A 24,447-nucleotide genomic window follows, 5' to 3' on the forward strand; every position below is an offset into this window, starting at 1 on the left:
CCTGTTCTGATAATTCTAAATCAGTTTGTTTTTCCCATTTTGTTACTTTTTCTCCTAAATCTGCCCATCTCACATCTTTACTCTTTGTCAAGCTGACATGTGGCAGTCTATTAGACTTGTATAGTGTCATGAATTCTTGAGGTGGTGAACAGCTTACTACACTGTTTCCCTTAGTATCCCAATACAAGGTTCGTAATACTAATCTGTTAGCAGGATTTTTGAACAACTCTTGCTCATATTCTTTATCAGGTCCTGGCATGCTGCAGTAGTATAGAGTACAATGTAACAAATGCTGTCGGTCAGTGTCAAGGGAGGGGGCCTTACTGATGGCTACATTCATCAGTTCCTCGGTTACTGCCCCTGGACCAGTTGTAACTAGGTCCTGGCTGTACCAGTAAAAAGTTTCACCCTCCGGTCGCACCACAAAAGTATTCATCTGTCTTTGTGCTTCCATACCCTGCATAGTAGGAACTACCGCTATGCCAAATATCTGCATAAGATCTCTTCCCAGTAAGTTTACTGGACATTTTGCAGAAACTACAATTTTACTTTTCTGAGTCATACCTGAAACAGGGTCAGTTATTGCTATATCATGGGAGAGTGGCTCCCTATATAGCTGTCCATTTGCTGCTTTTACTGATATATAGTCAGGTGATTCAGAATGTTCTGGTAACTTTGAAGGATGTATCAAAGTTCGTGATGCTCCTGAGTCACACAAGAATTTCACTTCCCTTCCTTCCACCAGAAGTGTAACTTCCGGTTTTGTGTCTGCTAAATAGAGCTCCAAGCTCAGTAATGCCAAATCTAAAATTTCACTTTGTTCATTCTCTACATCTGCTTGCACTTCCTCTGTTCCTTCCACTACATTTACATTTGCCCTTTGTTTATTAGTCTTTCCTGATGATTTCTGATTTTTATTACTATCATATAGTCAGTCCTCATCACCTTTATTTTCTGTAGTCTCCTTTTTATTTAGCCTGCAATCCCTTGCTAAATGTCCTTTCTTGCCGCACTTAAAGCACTCACCTTTCTTTTTTCTCTCTTCAAAATCTTCTGACCTTTTGTCAGATTGTTTATTTCCCTGGGTATTTTTTTTGCCCTTTTTACCCCCTTGTACAACAAAGACCTCTGCTCCGTCTTCAGCTGTGAAGACCTGTGTCTTCTTTTTCTTTTTACTATTAAAGTGTCTTTCAGCATGTCTAGCATATTCAAGTAAGGCTTGTAGCCTACTTGTTCAATGATCTATCATATGCTTTGTAATAAAGCTGCTGATAGGTGCAATGCAACCTTTTAAAAACGCATTTTTCAGTTGCTGTTCATACGAGCTATCATTTGTCTGGCTTTCAGGAATAGCCATACCACTATGGTTATTGAAACATTCCAATAATATACCATAGTACCCATCTACAGTTTCATTCTCTTGCTGTATGCATTGATTAATGCAAGTCCAATCTGCTCTAGGTTTCCATTTTTCAGAGATTCGGTCTGTAAGACCTTTCACTCTGTTGTCTAATTCTGCGTCACTATGTAGGAGTGGTTTAAGCTGTGCGTCACGAGAGTTCCAGGCGCCACATATCATGTGCCAGTCTGGACCCACAATCTGTCTACCTTTTCTACTTCTTCCCCATTCAAGTGGTAACTTAGTCTCATACCTTGTAAATCTTGTAAAAACTTTGTGTAATTAACTTTCGGATGAGGGATTCCCTCTGTAGCTTTCCGAATATCTTCCGGTGTCCATGGTCTATATACTAGGAGAGTTGGGTCCTGCCCTTCCTGTCCCGCCTGAGGATTTGGTACCTTGATTAGTGGACAGATTTCTTCCTCATCCTCTTCTAGTGTGTCTCTCCCCATTTGATATAAGTCTGTGTCCCTAAGTGTCTTACGTGTCCGGGACCTAGTTTCAATAGGTTCTCTGACAAATGGTTTTAGTGTTCTTGTAACTTCAGGATAACGTGGAGGTGGACCAGACTGTCCTCCTGCTTCATATCCTGAAAATGGCATTGGAGGGGGCGGAGGGGGAGGGGCCGTCGCTATTACTGTATTATTATCCTCTTTGTCTAAAAATAATGTTTTCGCATTTTTAATTTTCTGTTCCCTTCGGTTTACTTCCTCAATCCACCTATGTGCCTGAGGAATGCCTAATCGCTGTTGTTTTTTTGCCTGACCTTCTGCGTCAGATTTAAGCTGTTTTAAAAGTTTAACTAATGAAATCTTATTTAACTTACCGTCAAATCCATATTTATTAACCCATTTTGTATAATACCTTACATTATCTGCTCGCTGTGATTGCATATATTTTGCGTCATCAGTTAGGGGCAGATTTCGCGATTTTTTAGTGCACTGATTTCCCATTTTAATGTTACGTAACCCTTTTCATCACGTGGTATTTCAGTTCCTTACACAGTTTATCTAGAATAACTGCCTACCTTATTCTGTTTCCCTGATCTTTGACAAAATATACAGTAATTTCCTTTTGTCCCTAATCTGTATAACAAATCTCTGACAATAACATTTACTGTAACCTAGTCTCTGATCTAAAACAGAAAAAAGGCAAATATCTTCCTACCTGAGCCTCCTGAGTCAACCAGTTCGAGACCGCTCTTCGGCCGCAGATCAGAAAAGTGGCCAGCCTCTCAAAACGACAATTCAGTCGGAGGTCTTTGTGTTTCAAGAAGAACCGTTTTGGTAGCTTCTCCTGCGCAGTATTCGACCACTGGTACACTCTGATCTGTAGCTGTCGAGGGCTTCTGGTCAAGGAGGACCAAACTGTTAAATAAAAACAAATGATAACACACAGGAGGCTCAGATGCAAAAGTTTACTAGTGTACACCAGGAGGCAAAAAAACATACAAGTACAGAGTTTTGTCTGACATGATGTAGGAAATACACAAATTTATATAGTCATATATTCAAGCTGTGCCCACTTCACTGACGTGGTTAGTCACAGGGCACCTACATCACTATAGTCTACAATATTCTATCCATAAGAAAAAGCTGATGTTATACTTTTAAAAAGTTTTCCCATGGAAATAATACAGCCTTGCAAAGCACCTGGTGAGTTATAATGTCTTTCTGTAAAATGTTATTCTTTCGAGGTTTTAGTCCTGCTCGAATACAATAGTCGGTTCAGTCTTGTAATACACTTCTTTGTTCTTCTTGCAACATTACTTTAGCAGCTGTGCTTTATCTCTGATAATATTCACAAGGCCAATTACCTCAGAGGAAGGAAGAAAGATTTTCAATGCTTTATACATTTAATTTTTCCTGACCCAGCAGATAATCATTAGTGAAAAACATAAGCTTGCTGAGCTGGCTACTGCCAGGGTCAGAGTTCAAATACACTGCAGCTCCAAAGCTTCAAGCAATTACATGTAAAATCATTCTTATTGCCATACTGTAAATAGAATAAAATGCATTATATACTATTTGCTTTTAAACTAGCACTTCATACATGTTCAAATACATATTTTTCTAACACTATCCCCTTACCCTAACCCATGCCCTAACCCTAAGCTTCATGACTATTGCACCATAGTGGAGGACATTGCTATGTCCTTCACTGTGCCGCAGTCATCACGGACCTTAGGGTTAGGGCACGGGTCATGGTAAGGGGATAGCCCTACGGGAACCCTAAGGTCCATGAGTACTGCACAGAAGTTCAGTACAACACCCGTTCATTGTACTGAACTTCGCGTAAGTGCACTTTCGCTGCTGTGAGCATTCCATGCACTATTTCGAATTAGTGAAAATTCGATCTAGTGTATGGAACCCATATATATGTATATATATCTATCTATATATCTATGTATCTATACACACACACATATATATATATATATATATACATGTACATATATATATATATATATTTTATATATATTTATATATATAAAAACATATATAATGTATATATATATGTATATATATGTATATATATATATATATATATATATATATATATATATATATATATATATATCTACATATATATAGTTTCATAGTTTCATAGTTTCATAGTATAGTACTAGGCTATCTGCCCTGGGGCATTTGTAAGCCTAGCCATAGTGATGTGGCTTTTGCCACCCCATGAAATGGTACAAAAAATGAACAGAATAAATTTAGAATACTGTGCCTCTGTCTAGTAGTGACACAATGAAGGTCCCCTTATACAATAGAATTAGTTTACTGTGCCCCTATCTAGCAGTGACACAGATGTGACCCCTGGGTAAACTTACGATCTCCCATCCACTCATCAAGATTTTTTTTGAAGAGAGTCAGTGAGGGGCTCTGCCTAATACAAACTGGGATCTTGTTCCAAAGCATGGGAAGCCTCTGGGTTATGAATCTATCCCTCCAGCATGTCCTATTCATACTTGTGCCGAGGTTTAAGTCTTTAGCTCTCGTGGTCCTGATGGATTTGGATTTTTTGAGGTGGAGCATGTCCATCAGATCCTGATTGGACATGGCCTTGTACGTCAGGCAGAGATCACCTCTGAGCAGGCGGTATGCTACTGAATAGAGCTGAAGTTTCTTTAGTCTGGCAGAATAAGACATATGTTGGAGACCCTTGATCCTCTTGGTGAGGTACTTTTGTGGTCTCTCCAGCTGTTGCAAATGCCGGGTGAGGTACATACCAAATGGGGCATTGTACTCAATCATCGGTCTGATGAGGGAGGAGTATAGGGGCACAATGACATCCTTGGATCTGGATGTGAATCCCTTCATGATGAGGTGTGCAAGGTAGAATGTTTTTCTAACCACTTTGGCAACATGGGTGTCAAATGAGAGGTCGCTGTCGACTTGGGTCCCTAGGTCTCTGATTACTTTTTCCGTACTCAGTGGGTTGCTGTCTATGTGATAATTTGTGGGTACTTTGTTTTTCCCAAAGGGGATGACTATACATTTTTTGGCATTTAGTTTAAGGCCGTGACTCCGGCACCAGTTGTCTGTTTCTGTGAGGCCTTTTTGTAGGATGTATGTGTCCGCTGGTGTATTGACTATGGCGCCTAGTTTGCAGTCATCTGCAAACTTTGTCAGCCACAACCCTCCCATGTTTGCTTTAACATCTGAGAAATAAATGCCGAACAAGAGGGGTCCCAGGACAGATCCCTGTGGGACACCACTTGTGACTGGCTTTGAGTCTGACATTTATATGTCTATATATATATATATATATATATATAGATATATATATATTTATAGATATATATATATATATATATATATATATATATATATATAGATATATATATATATATATATATATAGATATATATATATATATATATATATATATATATATATATATATATATATATACCTATATATAAAATCTCTCTCTTTCTCTCTCTCTCTCTCTATATATATATATATATATATATAGATAGATAGAGAGATATATGCTGCACATAGCAACATAGAAGTAATAGTAGGCAACTGATCACGGGGGCTATAACATGCCTAGCCATGTACAGCTTTATGCAGACACACTCATGTACTTGCCAATCTGGGAACACTTAGGTGCCTAGTGGTATAATCTAAAATTTATAGTATCTACCAGTATCTAGTGTCAGTTAGCCTAGTTACATAGAGGTGTCACTTCAGATCTCAACATTTCCCATACTCTTCAGTTACATAGTAAACAGCAATATTGAGGAACAATCAGCCTAAGCAGGGAAAGATACAGTTGTTGGCTGCTTTCTTTTGTTCATGCAATTTGTAGACAGAACTTGACAGATATGATATTAATTTGTTAGTGTGGGAATAACCACAGATTGAATATGTCTGGTAGTGATTCAAGGGATTATAACTTTGTTACCCTGCTTTTTATCATTGTGTTATCTTACATCCCTAAAAGAGTTCTGCGAAGAGTTTTTGATGTGAGACTGTGTCTATGGCTTTAGATAGTTCCTTGTTCCTTTGGCTAAAAGATTTGGCTTGCTTCAAAACCATTTAGAAATACAAAGCTGATATAAGTATACATTTTTTGCATTTGCTACAACTGTTTCAGTGATATTTAATAACTCTTTGCTGCATTTATTTATTATCACTGTTTTTCTGTCTGTACTGTTAAAGAAACTCCATCTGCTTGTTATTGTACTGCTCTTAGATTGTTGATTGCCTTGTTTCTGTTCTCATATATGTCTCCATTTTATTTACTACTGGTCAATAGTTTTTGTGTTTTTATTTGATTAGCCTCTGGGTTAAACTTTAGAAAAGTCTTTCATCTTGCTGGTATAAAAGAATTACAAATTCTGCTCAGAGCTTCCTTGTTCCTGTGGCTATAAGAATTTTCTTGCTTCTAAACCATCTGGAACTACAAAGCTGATATAAGTAAGTTTTTAGCATTTGCTCTGTTTCAGTGATATTTAATAACTCTCTGCTGCATTTATTTATTATCACTGTTTTTCTGCCTACACTGTTAAAAGAAAATCCATCTGCTTGTTACTGCACTGCTCTTAGGTTGTTGATTGCCTTGCTTCTGTTCTGATATCTGTCTCCATTTTATTTTTCCCACACAGCCATCCAACTGTTATTGTATTTTTAAATCTTAGTTGCTTTTGAGTTTCAACCTCTTTTATAAATTTGATATTGGACACTCCTCCCAGTCCTATCACATCAGCTTATTCTACTGAGTACATTGAGATCATTGTTGGACAGCCCAGTGGTGAAGCAGTTGTGTTGTTACCTCTCAACAAGAGGTTCTTTGGTTCAGTTCTTGGCTGGGGTGCCTTCTGTGTGGAGTCTACATGTCTTCCCTGTACTAGTGTGGGTTTCCTCTGGGTGATCCGGTTTCCTCATTTTCTCCCAGGCCTCCACTGAAAATTGGCTCACTCCAAGTCAGACATTCCCTGTAAAAAAATGTTAAATAAATAAATAAATAATACATTTGGGAAGGTCCATCCCCTTAGCTTCTTAACCTTGAATTATCTTCTGTTTCCTCACTTACTACTAAATAAAAATACACTTTATTCAACTCCTTCTACTGTATTTGTGTCTCTTCCTTCTTTATTACTTTTTTATGCTCTTGCTGATTGGTCTTAAAAAGTGATCAATTCCATTTATTCTGCTGCATTTATTACTGCTTGTTAGCAGCCTGATTCAATTGTAGTTGTTATTCTAACCTCCTTAGTCATGGTTTAAGGGCCTAGGCTTCAGGCCAGTTATTTTAAATTAAGGTTTGTGGTCTACATTCTTGTGGGAGGAGAGGGTAGCCTCCGTACTTCTGAGCTGGGAATTGCTGGGTTAAGTCTTATTGTGCAGTTGTTGTGGTTTAAGCACTTGAGTTCCAAACCAGATATTTTACATTATGAAGATTTGTGGTTTAATAAACACTTGTGGCAGGAGAGGTTAGCATACATCATTCAAAGCTGGGATATGATGGTGGAAGTCTCATTATGTGTGTTATTCTGAAATCGTCTTGGTTCTGGTTGAAGCACTTGGCCTCCAAACCCAAACGTATTGTGCCTGTTGATCTAAGTGTCTTTGTTCTGGTTTAAGCCCTTGGGTTCCAAAACAGTTATTTTACATTAGGAAGTTTTGTGTCTAAACTATTGTGACAGGAGAGGATAGCCTACCCACTTCTAAACTGGGAATTACTGGTTGATTGTGTCTGTTATAATGAAAGTGGCTTATTTCTGGTTTAAGCACATGGGCTCCAAACAAGTTATTTTACTTTGAGAGAATTGAGGTCTAGACTCTTGTGGCAGGAGAGTATGGCTTACACCCTTCTAAGCTGGAAATTGCTGGTGAAGGCTTATTGTGCCTGTTACTCTAAGTGTCTTTCTTCTGGTTTAAGCACTTTGGTTCCAAACCAGTTACATTATATTAGGATAATAGGAAGTTACACGGCTAATGGCATGAAGGCCCTTACAAGCCTAGCCAAGAGTCCCCCCCCCAAAAAAAAAAACCCCTCAGTCAGCAACTATTGCCTCTGTCAATGAGGGACACAGCTGAAACTCTGGAACAAATTTGTGGTTTCCCATCCACTCAAGGTTGCGCTTGAAGGGGGTCAAAGCGGTTAGGTTAGTACTAGGCTAACTGCCCTTGTGGGTCATTTTAAGCCTAACAAATAACACCGTGTAAAAATCAAACAATGTGCCTTGTGTCTGTAAGGTAGAAACCTAAACAATTATGCCAACCTCCCGCCCCTTAAAGATTTGTGGTCTAAATTTTTGTGGCAGGAGAGTATAGCCTACATCCTTCTAAGCTGGGAGTTGCTGGTTAAAGGTCTATTGTGTCTGTTATTCTGAAGTGTCTTAGTTCTGACTTAAGCACTTGGGCTCCAAAACTATTAGTTTTACATTAGGAGCATTTGTGGGCTAGACTCTTGTGGTGAGAAAGTGTGGCCTACACCCTTCTAACCTAAGAATTGCTGCTTTATTTTTTTATTTCTTCCTTTATTTTTTTTCTGTTGTGATGTGACTTTATATACTTTGAATTTTTGGTACTTCTGCATTTTATAACATAGGCCAGATTCAGACTTATTTAATCTAGACTGTTTGGTATTACTTGAGCATTAAAACCAACCCTTCACTGAGATACTGAAAGATCTGAGGCATCTGTTGCTTCCAACTATAAGTACCAGAAATAATTGGCTTAGTTTCTAGTGCCATTCTAAGAGGATCCAGTATCTGTCAGCCTGGGATGACATGATCGACAGACCTCGATGCTTTGCCAGAGATGATCTTCATATGTCAACCCTTGGATTTTGGCTACTGGCTAAAGCTCTTGCCACCCCCATAGTGCCTTTATTAGGCCGTGTCTCAAGGGCAAAATTCCCAATGTAAAAAATCCATTTAAAAACATCATTAAGGTTATGCTGCTAAGTGCTAGGAGTTTTAACATGAAACTACACTCACTGGAAGCAGTCCTCAATTTGGAAGATGCAGACATTTGTGCAGTCATGGAAACCTGGTTCAAGGCTGTGGAGAACACCACAGCCCTACCGGGTTACACCTCCTTCCACACATTCAGACCACAAACTGAAGGCATGAAAACTAAAGGAGGTTGTGTATCGATATTTATTAAAGATAAATACACCTCCAGATTGGTTAAACAGCATGATTCCCTGGAGATACATCAGGTGCAGTTAACTGTTGGAAGGACAACTATTCAAGTCATTGACAGCTACAGGACTCCCTCCATGAGTCAGCATACTCACTCTGCCTATTTGGATCTACTTGAGTCTGTCAAGATACATCCAAACACCATACTTTTGGGTAACTTTAACTACCCATCCATTGACTGGGTAAATTATTCCTGCTCAAATTCAGTTGGCTAAAGATTAATTGACTCCGTTAACTCCATTGCCCTGAACAAGCAGCTTGACACCTCCACAAAGGGTGCCAACATCCTGGATTTGGTGCTTACCAATATGGGGGAACACTTTAGCATCCCCACTGTGAGGTCTTCCCTAATGAGATCTGACCACAAATCAGTCTCATTCAAAGAAGCTATCAAACCTGACCCCCCAGCAGCAACTAAACTAAAAAGCTTCTCCAAAGCACATTATACCCTCTTACTAGTGGTATAAATAGCTTCACTGCACCCTGCCCTCAGATGGAATTGGCAGCTATGCCGAGTTGTACACCAATGCTTTATACACCTGTATAACTGCATTGACTCAACTGTACCTGATTGGACCAAAACAAGCTCCTCAAGGAAAAGCAAACTTGTCTGGTGGACAACTGCCATTAACAAGCTTTATAATAAGAGGAGGAAATTGCTGTCTAAGAGTAAGAGGGAGCAAGCCCTAAACTGGAAACATTTCCTCCTCAGCTTAAAGAAGCAAATAAGATTTCTTGTGAAGTCCTCCAAAGCAAACTACAAATCCAAATTAGCTTCTTCAACTAAGGACAGCCATAAGGCATTCATTAGTTACATCCGTAACCTAAAAGGAAAGGCCCAGATCTGTGCCAAACTGGTAGTTAATAATACCAGATATACTGAGCCTGTGGACATAGCTAACCTGTTGGTGACAGGTTCTGTGAAAACTTCACTCCTCTGTCCCCACCACAAATACCCCATGACATCCCTACCACCTGTCTCCTACCCTGTATCTCTAAAGAGCAGGTCATAAATGCCATCTCTAAGATCAAAAACACAGCATCTATGGGACTGGATAACATCCCAGCCTGCATCCTACATGGGCTCCAACAAGAATTAGCAATGGTATTTGGTACTCTTTTCAATCATAGTCTAAACACTGGCTTTTTCCCAGCTGAATGGAAAATGGCCACCGTTATTCCCTTGCACAAAGGGGTTGCTTCCACTGCCCCCAGGAACTATAGACCTATTAGCCTGACTAGCCTCATCTGCAAGGCTATTGAGTGAATCATCATGGACCTTATTAACAAAGATATAGGTAATCTCCAAATACTTGACCCTACTCAGTTTGGATTTGTCAAAGGAGATCATGTCTATTAAACCTGGTGGACTTCTTTGAGACAGCCATCAAGGCCCTAGATGTGAGGAAATGAGTGCATACAGCCTACCTAGACTTAGCCAAGGTTTTTGACACTATCCCCCACTCAGGCATTATTGACAAACTCACCCAGTTAGGTAACAACCCTTATATCATTAGATGGGCCACTAACTGGCTCACTCCAACAGCAGACCTTTAACCAGTGGTGTTCCACAGGAATCAGTCCTGGGAACTCTACTGTTTTGAATCTATTTCTCTGAAGCATAAGCAAATACTAAATGTCTGTGGCTGACAAAGTTTGTTGATGACTGCAAACTGGAAGCAGTTATAGACTCTCCGATTGATTTCAACATCCTACAAGAGGGTCTTAATAAACAAATGGTTGGTGCCAAAGTAATTGCCTTAAACTCAATGCAAAAAAAAAAAGTTTTATCATCCCTTTCTGTAAGAGTAATATTCCTCCTAACTACCACATCAATAGCAATACCCTAAGTATGCACTCAGTGGTGAGAGACCTGGGCACACAAGCTGACAGCAATCTTACCTTTGAGCACCATGTCTCCACAGTAGTAAGAAGAGCTATATATATTAATCATCTCATAAGTAAGGGCATTGCCTCCGGAAAAAAAGAAGTTATAACCTCCCAGTACTCTTCCCTCATCAGGCCAATAATGGAGTACAATGCCTCTTTTTGGTATGTACCTTTCCAAGCATCTGCAGCAATTGGAGAAACCACAAAATTTCCTCACAAGGAAAATTCAAGGTCTTCAGCATCTGTCCTATGTGGATCATCTGAAATCACTGTTACTTTATTCTGTTTCATACAGACTACTGGAAGGTGATCTCTGCCTTGTAAATAAGGTAATCTCTGACCCTGCTTTATTGGAAATGCTGCATATCTTCAAGTCAAATGTTACACAGGTTATTTGATCTAAAGAGCAATTAACCCTGCCACAGGGCAATGCAGTGGTGCAGCGGTTAACGTTGTCACCTCACAGCAAGAGGTTCTCTGGTTTGATATTCGGCTGGAGTGCCTTCTGTATGGAATTTGCATGTCCTCCCTGCATTAGCATGGGTTTCCTTCTGGGAATCCAGTTTCCTCCCACATTCTAAAGACATGTGTATGGAGCATTTCTCCCCAGACCTCTGCTGAAAATAGGCTCTGTCCTAGTCGGACTTTCCTGGGCGACAAATGTTAAATAAATAAAATAATAAATAAATAAAGACCTTAACCTAATATGTGAAGTTACTAGGACCTGCTGGAGAGACGGATTTGTCTAGCAGAGGTTACCACACCTTTGGAACAGACTCACACTTCATGTCAAACAGAGCACCTCATTGGCCCTCTTTAAACATAGTCTGGATGAATGAATGGGTAACCATAAATTCACCCTGGAGGTTTCACCTGTGTCCCTCTTGGACACGGGCATTAGATGTTGATCATGGAAATAAGGGGTAGAACTTGGCTAGGCTTTTAAGGGCCCTAGGGCCATTAGCCTAATAACTTCCTATGATAAATTAACAGAGATTAAACTATGTTACCTTTATTTCAGTTTTAGTGAATGTTTTTGTGAAGCTAAGTAGGGCTTTTGTACTGCTGTGACTAGGATGAAAGCTGTGTTAAATTTTGAATGAACAGAAGGTTGTAATGTGGTTAGTGAGCTGGATATAGGTACATTTTTCCAAGATTTTTAACAGTAGTGTTAGGATGGCAATGGCTCTGTAATTTGAAAAATCAGTTGTGTTACCACCTTTATGCAACGGGATAATATAACATGTTTTCCAGATGTCATATAGTTTTAATTATATAACAATTAATTAGGATGAAGATGGGGAAGGCCAGGGCATCTGCCTTCAATTTTAAATATTCAGCTAGCAGGGAATCAGTAGCTAAAGTTGTTGGCTTTAAGTAATAGTTTTGTAATAGTGGAAGTTTGAAAATTTTAGAATGTGAAAAAGTCACTGTTTTATTGTTTAGTCTGTGGAGGTGGACATCATATGGGATGAATGATTTGATTGTCAGACTAGGAATCAGTCAGTCATCAGGGATTACAAACAGAAGGAACAATTATCAAAAGCCTACACAGTACCATTTCAGTTATTTGTTTACAGATAACTGAAATGGTACAGTGGGACCAGACACAAATACATACAGTTGTAAGGTAAAAAGGGAAAGAAAAGTGCTGAAAAACATGTTGTACAATGCAGTAATGCACAATGATGCAACATGCATACTGAGAAGTGCACTAAGCTAGTAGACAGAGGTAAACACAAAATATTTATTTATTTATTTATTTAATTTTAAATTACATTTGCTTACCGGAAAATGTTTGTGCCGGGATATCATTTTCAGCAGATGCCCAGGGAGAAAAGCTCCATAATATGGTAAATAAGTGAGTCAAAATACAAAGGCTATAGTCTGAAAAGTTAACATAGCAAGAGAAACGAAAAGAACATATACATCAACCAAGAAAAAAAAACAACAGAGGCAGAAGTAACTTTTTTACAGTACTTTGCAATGACAACATGATTATTTGCCAGCATCTCAGCAGTTTGAAAAGGTTAGTATTTGGGGTAAAGAAGAAAGTAAGAAATAAGATGGATTAATGAGCGAGTAAATTTAAGATGGCAATGAGAGTGGTTAGTATAAAATAAAATATAAAATTAAAGGAATAGATGAGTGGTTCTACTAACATTAAAATTTGCATCCCTCTTATTTTTACAGACTTAGAGGCAGCCAGACTATAAAATTCAGGGCTCTTCATTAGTATTTAGAAATCAGCACTTTAGACTAGAACATACACACTGAGCCAAGTGGAGGAGGGGCACTGACTACAACTCTGATCTGAGATATATAACAATAAGTATCCTGCTCTTTTGCTTATTTTTACTAGTTATTGCTGCTAGCAATTTATATATAGCACTTTCTATTGCTTTCTGCATACGTTTTAGTGTATTTTATTGTTATTAACTAATCTGCATGGTTAAATTAAAATGTTCTGCCTTACAGGCCTGATATTTTCTCTACTTGTTAAGCATATATTTGTTCTGATTTCCTGCCAAGGAGTGTATCATATAACTGTTTGCAGTTAAAAGCATTCTCTAGAGTCTCCTTATTCCTTTATCTGTTTAAAACTTTCATTTTGTAGCTCACTTCTGTTCTTCAGCTGTGATAAACATTTCTGTAGCGTTTACTGTCTAAAAGAGTGTAGGCTAGTAGCTTTAGTATTGTTCCAGTTCAGATTTGCTGTCTCTGGGCTTGTTTGTTTTAGCAGTGGTTATTCTGAGCATATGACCAGGCCATCTTGAATTACCAGAAGCCTTTCTTTACCGTTGTGGCAGGATTGTGTTGATTGGTTGTTGGCTGGTGGAGGTTGGGTGGTCTAGCGATTGGAATAAGCACTTATTGGTTCTTTTGAGATTTTTTTAAAAAAAGTTGTTTAAGGTTGTATCTTCTGGTATTTAAGCCCTAACTTTGAGAGGATTTCTACCTCTATACACTGAGCCGAGTGGAGGAGGGGAATTGACTACAACCCTGATCTGAGATATATAATAATAACTATCCTTTTTTTTTTTTTGCTTATTTTTATGAGTTATTGCTTCTAGCAATTTATATATATCACTTTTTATTGCCTGCTGCATACTTTTTACTGTAATTTATTGTTATTAACTAATCTGCATGGCTAAACTAAAAGTTTCTGCCTTACAGGGCCTGATATTTTCTCTACTTGTTAAGCACCTATTTGTTCTTATTTCCTGCCAAGGTGTGTATCATATAACTGATTGTTTGCAGTTAAAAGCATTCTATAGAGTCTCTTTGCTCCTTTATCTGTTTAAAACTTTCATTTTGTGGCTTCCTTCTGTTCTTCTGCTGTGATAAACATTTCCGTAGTGTTTATTGTCTAAAAGAGTGTAGGCTAGTGGCATTAGTATTATCCCAGTTCAGATTTGCTGTCTCTGGGCCTGCTTGTTTTTGCAGCGGTTCTTCTGAGCATATGACCAGGCCATCTTGAATTAGCAGAAGCCTTTCTTTACCTTCATGGCAGGATTGTGTTGATTGGCTGTTGGCTAGTGGAGGTTGGATGGTCTAGGGCTTGGAATAAGCACTTATTGGTTCTTTTGAGCTTTTTAAAAAAAGTTGTTTAAGGTTGTATCTTCTGGTATTTAAGCCCTAACTTTGAAAAGAGTTCTACCTATGCACACACTGAGCTGAGTGGAGGAGGGAGACTGACTACAACTCTGATCTGAGATATATAGCAATAAGTATCCTGTTTTTTTTTTTTTTTTGCTTATTTTTACTAATTATTGCTTCTAGCAATTTATATAGAGCACTTTTTATTGCCTGCTACATACTTTTTACAGTATTGTATTGCTATTAACTAATCTGCATGGTTAAACTAAAATTTTCTGCCTTACAGGGCCTGATATTTTCTCTACTTGTTAAGCACCGGTTTGTTCTGATTTCCTGCCAAGGAGTGTATCATATAACTGATTGTTTACAGTTTATCCTTTATCTGTTTAAAATTTTCATTTTGTGGCTCACTGCAGTTCTTCTGCTGTGATAAACAGTTCTGTAGTGTTTACTGTCTAAAGAGTGTAGGCTAGTAGGTTTAGTATAGTCCAGATATAGACTTGCTGTATCCAAGACTGTAAGCTCCTGAGCCCCCCAAGCCTTTCTGTGTTAGAGGCAAGCCTTCTAGCTTATCAGTGGGAGTGGTAAGCATTAGGTAACCTATCTACCACACAAGGAGTGGTTTCTGGCCCAGAAATTGTAGTTAATAGCCATTTGGGCAGTTTTTCCATCTCTCTCAACTTTCTGATTTAAAAGCCCGCATTTGCACTTGTTTCCCTCCTTTCCTGTAAGTAGTCTAGTCCAGATAGAGATTTGCTATATCCATGACTGTCTGTAAGCTCCTGATGCCCCCAAGCCTTTCTGTGTTGGAGGGAGGCCTGCTAGCTTATCTGTGGGAGTGGTAAGCACTAGCTAACCTACCACATAAGGAGTGGTTTCTGGCCAAGAAATTGTAGTTACTGGCTTTTTGGGCAATTTTTCCATCACTTTCAACTTTCTGATTTAAAAGCCCACATTTCACTTATTTCCTGTAACTAGCCTAGTTCAGATACAGATTCTTAGTTTTAGCACTTATTAACTAATCTGCACAGTTAAACTAAAATTTTCTGCCTTACAGGGCCTGATATTTTCTCTACTTGTTAAGCACCTATTTGATCTGATTTCCTGCCAAGGAGTGTATCATATAACTGACTGTTTGCAGCTAAAAGCATTCTCTAGAGTCTCCTTGCTCCTTTATCTATTTAAAACTTTCATTTTGTGGCTCACGGCTGTTCTTCTGCTGTGATAAACATTTGTGTAGTGTTTACTGTCTAAAAGAGTGTAGGCTAGTAGCTTTAGTATAGTCCAGATACAGATTTGCTGTATCCAGGACTGTTTGTAAACTCCTGAGCCCCCCAAGCCTTTCTGTGTTGGAGGGAAGCCTTCTAGCTTATCAGTGGGAGTGGTAAGCACTAAGTAACCTATCTATCACATAAGGAGTGGTTCTGGCCCAGAACTTATAGTTATTGGCCGTTTGGGCAGTTTTTCCATCTCTCTCAACTTTCTGATTTAAAAGCCCGCATTTGCACTTGTTTCCCCCTTTCCTGTAACTAGTCTAGTCCAGATACAGATTTACTGTATCCAGGACTGCCTATAAGCTCCTGATGCCCCCAAGCCTTTCTGTGTTGGAAGGAAGCCTGCTAGCTTATCAGTGGGAGTGGTAAGCACGAGGTAACCTGTCTACCACATAAGGAGTGGTTTCTGGCCCAGAAATTGTACTTTCTGGCCTTTTGGGCAATTTTTCTGTCTCTTTTAACTTTCTGATTTAAAAGCCCGCATTTGCACTTGATTCTTTCCTATAACAAGTCTAGTTAGATGCAGATTCTTAGTTTTAGAACTTGAATTTTCTTATTCGTGCTCAGAACTTGTTGTAAGCACAAAAAAGCTACAAATTACTACAGCACTCAACTTTCCTCATTACCTAGAGGAAAACAGTTTTTGTACTTAGTTTCCTCACTTCCTTAGAGAAAAACAGCTCTTGTACTCACTTTCCTCACTTGCCTAGAGGAAAATAGTTTTTTATTCAGGCATGTCCAAGGGTCAGCTCCCGGTGTGCTCTCCTGTCTATCTGATGAATCTGGGCATCTTGGGGCAATGTAGCAATTGCCTCATGTACACAGACAACCCTCTCCTCCTACCACCCAACACTACAACCTGTGAGAAATGCACTTATCAAGCCAAACTGGAGGTAAAGCTCTCTTCAACCAAGAATGAACTAGACAGTCAAGAGGAGAAGATAAACACTTGCACCACACCACACTCATCACATAGTCCCACTAAACTTACACCACCAAAATCCACACATAGAAACACAAAAACATTTGCAGAGACTCTCAATAATAATCTGCTCAAGCAACAGAGACATCCAAAGCAGAAACGCAAGCAGCCTCCACCCCCAACACAACCCAAATGACAAATAGCCCACAGACTCAGTGTGCCTCTGAACCAAAGCCCATAAGGCAAAACAACTTACCCAACACACTAGTCATAGGAAACTCTATAGTCAGGCACACTGATGTCCCACTCACCAGGCTAAACAAGGAGAAGGTTACTGTCAGCTGCCTGTCGGGTGCCAGGATCCGCCACATAACTCACACACTCAGGTCACTCTACAACAAGTACAAATATGACTCTGTCATTGTCCATGTTGGTGTGAATGACCTGAGACATACCTCCCTGGACTACATGAAAAGAGACATGGAACAGCTCTCCGATCTTGTAGCCCAGGCAGGTATGACCCTAGCCCTGAGTAGCATCCTGTCATTGCCCAGAATGATACCACAGTACACAGACAAAATGATTGACTTCAACAATTGGCTAAGTTTCTGGTGTCATTCTACGGGGATCCAGTATCTGTCTGCTTGGAATGACATGATTGACACACCATAATGCTTTGCCATAGATAGCCTGCACCTGTCACCCCTTGGATGCTGGATACTGGCTAAGGCCCTTGCTGCCCCAATAGTGCCTTGTTTTAGGCAAGGTGCAAATGACAAATTCACCACCGTAACAAGAACAGGCAAGCAAAAACTGAGGGTAATGCTGCTCAGTGCGAGAAGCCTAAATCTCAAAATGCTCTCCCTTGAGGCACTCCTTAAAATGGAGAATGTCAATATCTGTGCAGTGACTGAGACCTGGATCAAAGCTCCAGAGAGCACCCCTGCATTACCAGGATATAACTTATACCACACTTTTCGGCCACCTAACCTAGACCAGAACACCAAAGGTGGAGGTGTGTCCATATTCATTAAGGATATCCACACCTCCAGGCTAGTTGCTCAGCATAATGCATCAGAGGTTATCCAAGTGCAACTAACTCTTGGCAAAACTGTTATCCAAATTGTAGATTGCTACAGATCCCCCACTATGCCCCAGGATTCCCACTTGTTTTTTCTTGCTATACTGGAAAATATTAGGGTTCAACCAAATACCCTAATAATAGATGATTTCAACTACCCCACCATTAACTGGGAAAACTACTCATGTACCAACTCCTTTGCTCAACGCTTCTTGAAATTCATAAATTCCAATGCCCTGGATCAACTTATTCACACCTCCACCAGGGGCAACAATATCCTAGACCTAATAAATCTCCACAGTTCCAATTGTAAATGTAATATCATCAAGGGCAAATAGTGTGTCTGTGATAAATGCTTTAAGGGGTTTTGTACGGAAAATTAATTTGAATTGTCTTTTTCAAGGCAGGGCATATAAACAACATTGTATTAAAAAAACAAGTGATTTTAATCCCCCCCCCTTAAGGCCAGAGTTAGAAGCATTTTTGCTTACATGTGAAAAAGAAGTCAGGGATTTATTGAATAAACACAACAAAAATTGTATTTATAATATGACTAAAACTGAGAAGGATGCTTTGCAGTTGTTAGTGGATGATAAAGATATTTATATCACTAAGGCTGACAAAGGTAATGCAGTGGTAGGGACTATAATTTTTATAAAAATAGAGTCTATGAGTTATTGTCTGATGCTGATTTTTATGCAGAAGTGAATTGGATTGATGTAGATAAAAGTTTTAATTTTATAAACTCACTGATTGAAGAATGGTTAGTTGAAGGAAGAATCAGCAATGAGTTAGCTGGTTACTTTTGTGTGAGTACACCCAAGGTGGGAATGTTTTTCGTCCTTCCCAAAATACATAAAAACTTGGATTCACCAAATTTTGGGCCTATAGGGGCCAATGGTGGTAGTAAAACTGAGTCCATGGCTATCTATGTAGATAGATGCTTGCAAAAAGCAGTGATTTCAGTGGAATCATATATTAACGATCCATTTGATTTCAAAGAAAGTGTGAAGAATGTTTCCCTGAGAGATAATATGTGGATAGTAACTGCTGATGTATGTTCATTGTACACTGTAATTTCCAATGAAGAAGGAATTGAGAGGGTTACAGGAGTGCTGAGGGGTTGTCCTGATTTTAATGGTGAGGAGATTAGTCTGTTAGCTGAACTTTAGATGTAATATTGTCTTACAATTTTTTTAGCTTCGACAATAGATTTTTAAACAAAATAAAGGTGTGGCTATGGGGGCAGCTATGGCCCTGAGCTATGCCAATTTGTTCATGATTATTTGGGAAAGAGAATTTATTTTTAATTCTACATTTGCGAGCAATATTAATTTTATGCCTATTGGATTTAATATCCTAGACCTAGTCAATACCAACATGAGTGACCGGTGTTCCACACCTGAAGTCAACTCCTCGTGGTCAGACCCGACCATAAGCTAATCACCCTAGATATCCACATCCCACCCCCAACCCCCATTAAGGAAACCACAGTAAAAAATTTCTCCAAAGCTAACTTCATGCTTCTTAAGACAGAAGTGGTGAACTTCATGACACCCATGCAAATGGACAATATAGTTATGACTGCTGAATCCTACATAAATGCACTCTATAAGCACTTACACAAGTGCATGGATCATGCTATCCCAAACAGAACCAAGATGCTATCCTCCAAAAAAAGGAAGCCGATCTGGTGGTCCCCTGCCATAGATAAACTCTACAACAGAAGGAAGAAACTGTTGCAAAAGAGAGTAAAATCTCATGAGTGGAGGAGCTCCCTGATCAGCCTCAGTAAGAAGCTGAGATCCCTTATAAGATCCTCCAAAGCTAGCTATGAAAACAAAATTGCCACTGATTCTAGGGAGAACCAGAAAGCATTCTATAGCTATGTCAAGAATCTCAATGGCAACACTGAGATCTGCTCTGAGTTACAGTACAATGGCATGAAAATTACAGAAACAACTGATATTGCCAACATCCTGACAGATAGGTTCAATGCTAACTTTACCCCCCTCTCACCCCCTAAATGGCCCATATATATACAGGAAGAATGCAGAGTCCCTGTAATCACAACTATGCAGGTAAAAGCTGCATTCCCTAAAGCCAAAAACACAGAATCTATGAGACTGGACAACATCCCAGGCTGCGTTTTACATGAACTTCAGAATGAACTGGCTCCCCACCTAAGCACCATGTTCAATCATAGCCACATGTCAGGCTTTGTGCCCACTGAATGGCACACACCAACAGTTATCCCACTCCACAAAGGGGGAACCACCACTGATCCTGGGAACTATTACCTTATTAGCCTGATGAGATGATCTGTAAGGCCATGGCAGTATCATCATGGAACTCATAAACAAAGACATTGGTAACCTCCAAACTCTGGACCCCACCCAGTTCGGGTTTGTGAAAGGCAGATCATGCCTCCTGAAACTGATTGACTTCTTTGAGGCAGTCACCAAAGCCATAAATGAGGGTAAGGTGGTTCACACAGCCTATGTTGTCATTGCCAAGGCCTTCAACACCATCCCCCACTCTGGAATTATAGCTAAACTCACTAAACTAGGTATAAATCCCTATGTCACAAGATGGGTTGCCAATTGGCTCACTGACAGAACCCACACTGTAAAAGTTGGAGACTCCAAATCTGACTTCAAACCAGTGACAAGTGGAGTACCACAGGGTTCAGTCCTGGGACCCCTCCTGTTTGGTATCTACTTCTCTGAAGTACAGGCTAACACAGAAGGCCTTTGGCTAATTAAGTTCGCAGATGACTGCAAACTAGGAGCCATTGTTGAGTCCCCAAAATGATGTGGACATCCTACAGAAGGGCATCACTAAGACAGATGCCTGGTGTCAGAGCCATGGCCTCAAACTCAATGCCAAAAAGTGCAGTGTCATCCCCTTTGGTAAAGGCTCTGTACCCATGAACTACCACATAGGCGTCAGTCAACTTAACGCTGAATGTGTGAAAAGAGACCTTGGGACCCAGGTGGACAGTAGTCTCTCCTTTGATAATCACATCGCCACAGTAGTCAGGAAATCCTTCTATGTGGAACACCTCATCACAAAAGGGTTCTCATCCAGGAAAAAAGAGGTCATTGTTCCCCTCTACTCGACACTCAGACCCATTATAGAGTACAATGTCCCTTTTGGAATGTACCTCACAAGACATCTGCAGCAGTTTGAAAGGAGGCCACAGAAGTAACTCACAAAGAGGATTACTGGCCTCAAACAGATGCCCTATACTGACCGTCTCAAAAAACTCCAGCTTTACTCCATAGCATGTCGCCTACTCCAAGATGATCTCTGCCTAACATATAAAGCTATATCAAACCCAGAGCTGTTGGACATGCTACACCTAAAGAAATCCCAGTTCCTCCGAGCTACACACTCTAGGGACCTAAACCTTGTCATCACAATAAACATGACATGCTGGAGGGATAGATTCCTGTCCCAGAGACTTTCCATACTCTGGAACAGGCTACCCATCTATGTCAAGCAAGGTTCCTCATTAGCACTCTTCAAGAAAAATCTTGACGAGTGGATGGGAAATAGGAAATACACTCTGGGCATCACTTCTGTGGCTCTGCTTGACAGGGGCACAGGAAAATAACTTTCTTGGGTAGCGTAAACCAGGGAACCTTGTTGGCCAGGCTTACTTAGGCCCTTGGGCCGATAGCCTAGTACCTACCTATGAACATGAATATGTGCTTTTTACAAAACCACGAACATGTTAGAATGCCAATACAGTTAGCTAATATTTAGAGATTAAAAAAATATAGCATGAAAGAATATGAAGATGTTTCTACTACTGTCTGACTCTTGCATCATTTAGTCATACCATAAAATCATTGCACTTAGTTAACATTCAGAAAGAGGTGTAAAATAAAATATGAAATGAAATGAGCAGAAAACTCTGTGTACTAATGTTTTAGCTTTGCATTATTCATATGCTTTCTTGTAAGGCAGTAGCATGTCAGTTCAAGACATGCCTGGAAGGTTACTTTTCTCTGAGGATAAAAAGCATAGGTGAAACTAATGAATAACTTAAGAGAAAGCTGTTTTGAGTACAACTGCAATTTAAGATGGAATCTGGCTGAGACCTTGAAACTTCCTGTAAGATCTCCTCCCCCAGCCCCCACAGCCAAAGCTGGGACATGCCCAGAAGAGTAGACTGAAAATGTAAACAAAACAGAATCAAAACAAAAAAAAATCTCTGGAACTGTCCCAGTGGTACTCCAGACAGATTAAATGCTTGCAGTGCCAGAGATGATGTACAGGTGGAGCTGTGGTATTCAGGCAAATTAGAGTATCACAGGGACTCGGTGACTTGCTAATATAGAGTTGAGCAACACCATGCATAGGTGATGGGTTTCTGAATCCTTCACTTTCTCTCCCTATCTGACTATCTATGCCATAGTTGTCACTGTAGACATGAGATAGTCTGACATTATCGTCTAACATCTAGATTCTCCTATTAGGCCTTGTTCTCCAGTGTGATATCATGCCATGAGTCAGACCTGGAAACTACGGTCAGTGTAGCATTACAGTATAGTGGAAGCCTCTCTACAATGCTACCCTGATTTTTTTTAATCTTGGGGCATGATATGAATCAGTCACGTCATACTTTGGTCTGACCTATATTCGTTAGTTTTGCCTGAAAACCATATATTTGAACATTTGGAACATATTCTTTACAGCTTCTCTTTCTAAACATTTTCATGATGTGATATGGAGTACATGAATATAAAAATAAGAAAGACTCACATACAGACAGACCCAAGTTATGCATAAAATTTTATTGGTCAGCATGAATTATAGATGCAGCACTATCTAACTTTGCTACTGTATGAGAGACACTGATCTACCACTACAGCCAACATAGGAAATATTTTGTAAGAGCTGCTTTTGAATGCCCTCATTGTTATCTTATCAAGTGCAATGTTCTTCTGATTCAAAGAATTTCCTGTATGCTTTCGTCATACAAGCCACCATGCTCACAAACTCTTCAAAGTCAATAGTCCCATCTTTGTTTTGGTCCAATTTACGCAAGATTTTTTCCACTTGTTTGTCACCTAGCTGTTGGAAAAGAAAAATAAATTACCTTTAGTACTAAAATAAGAACCGTGTACTAGCATTTTGAAACTACTTTGATATTCAGGGTACAGATTATATAGAATGCAATGCAATAAGTTTTCTTAGGGATTTTTGAGGATACTTTGTTTTGCACAAAATATTTTATACAACCAGTTTTCTGTTTTTATAGCATATCAGCATTTATCATTTCTTGGTGCAGGTCATGCATTACAAAAACGATAAATTAATTCTGTTTAAGCAAATGTGATCTTTCTGAATTGGGATCCACATGTTATTTTTGTTATTTTTTTTTAATGATAGGCAGACAGAGATTTTATCTCCTTGTATTCCATTACAGTGTATTGCATTTATTGACTGGGCAACTCAGTGGCTTAATGGTAACATTTTTTTCTCACAACTGCCCAGTGTGAAGTTCAGTCATGACCACTGGTCTCTGTATGGAGTTCATGATAGTCTTTCCTGGTTTTGCTTCACTTATGTCTAGGTACCCTGTTTTTATTGTCCACCTTATTAACTAAAAGTCAAGGCTTATGTCTGACCAAATACAGATGAAATTACTGTACTCTCAGTGTCAATGCTGTAAAAAGAAAAGCTTGTAAACTTAGAACTATAGTTTATTTTACTGATTGTAGCATATTTGAAAAAACATTTAAATATATGTTTTGATTGTGGTTGAGAATAGTACAGTTTTACTTGTCACTGATCTGTCCTCATCAAATTCATCATAACAAGTTACCATATGTAAAATACAACATAATATATTTTAAAAGAACTAAAATATCTGAAGATTTCACTAAGAAGTATTTTGTCAAGATGAGTAATCACTGACATAGATTGTAGACTGGAATGTTATCGAGTTATTTTTCATTCAGCCACAAGTGGTTATAAAACAAGAAGTTTATGGAGATTTAATGATGTAAGTGCTTTGAGTAGAATAATTAAGTTTTGCTCCTTAGTAACTAAAATCCTTCCTTTCTATGTAAAGTCAAGCAGACTAAAGAGGCAATATTTGAAATATGTTGCTTGTAGATGCAATAAATAGATGTCATTTAATTGTCCCTTAACAAAAAAAAAACAAAAGCAGTGCTCCTTTTTTGTCACATTTAATGTTATTTTCATTATAACCTACTGTAGTAACTTTTCTTTGCAAAAACTCAACATTAATTCAGTTTAAAGAAAAAGTACACAGATTTTAGCAAAACTGGAAGTTTGGATAATCTCAGATGTGAAACCAAAATGAAGCGGCTTCTTCCACTAGAAGAATTAATGTTCTCATTCACTAATTTACAATTTTTGTTTCTGAAAGGGTTAAACAACACAAAAAATGCTTCTTCTGTGGGACCAGACAATATACCTTCCAGCTTAAGTAATAGTGTCAAACATGTCCCTGCAGACTCACTCAAACTATTGAACCTAGATTTAGCTACTGGTTTTGACCCTGTTGAGTGGTGCACTGCAATGCTGATGCCCCCTCTCTAACGGTGGCCTTACAACCTACCTGGGCATTAA

At 39.1% G+C, this 24,447-nt stretch overlaps 1 protein-coding gene across 1 annotated transcript in view; it reads right to left on the reverse strand.

Annotated features, from left to right (window-relative positions):
* Positions 1–22,621: 22,621 nt before the first annotated feature.
* LOC122808858 (protein S100-A6-like) overlaps positions 22,622–24,447 on the reverse strand; it is a 117,188-nt gene continuing 115,362 nt past the window's right edge. The window contains exon 3 of the mRNA XM_044079956.1: positions 22,622–22,920. Coding sequence (XP_043935891.1) covers positions 22,774–22,920 — 147 coding nt within the window. The 3' untranslated portion in view covers positions 22,622–22,773. The remainder of the gene's footprint in view (positions 22,921–24,447) is intronic.

The sequence above is a fragment of the Protopterus annectens genome, chromosome 8.part0 (assembly GCF_019279795.1).
Source record: "Protopterus annectens isolate FY-2018-M chromosome 8.part0, PAN1.0, whole genome shotgun sequence".
Lineage (NCBI taxonomy): Eukaryota > Metazoa > Chordata > Ceratodontiformes > Protopteridae > Protopterus > Protopterus annectens.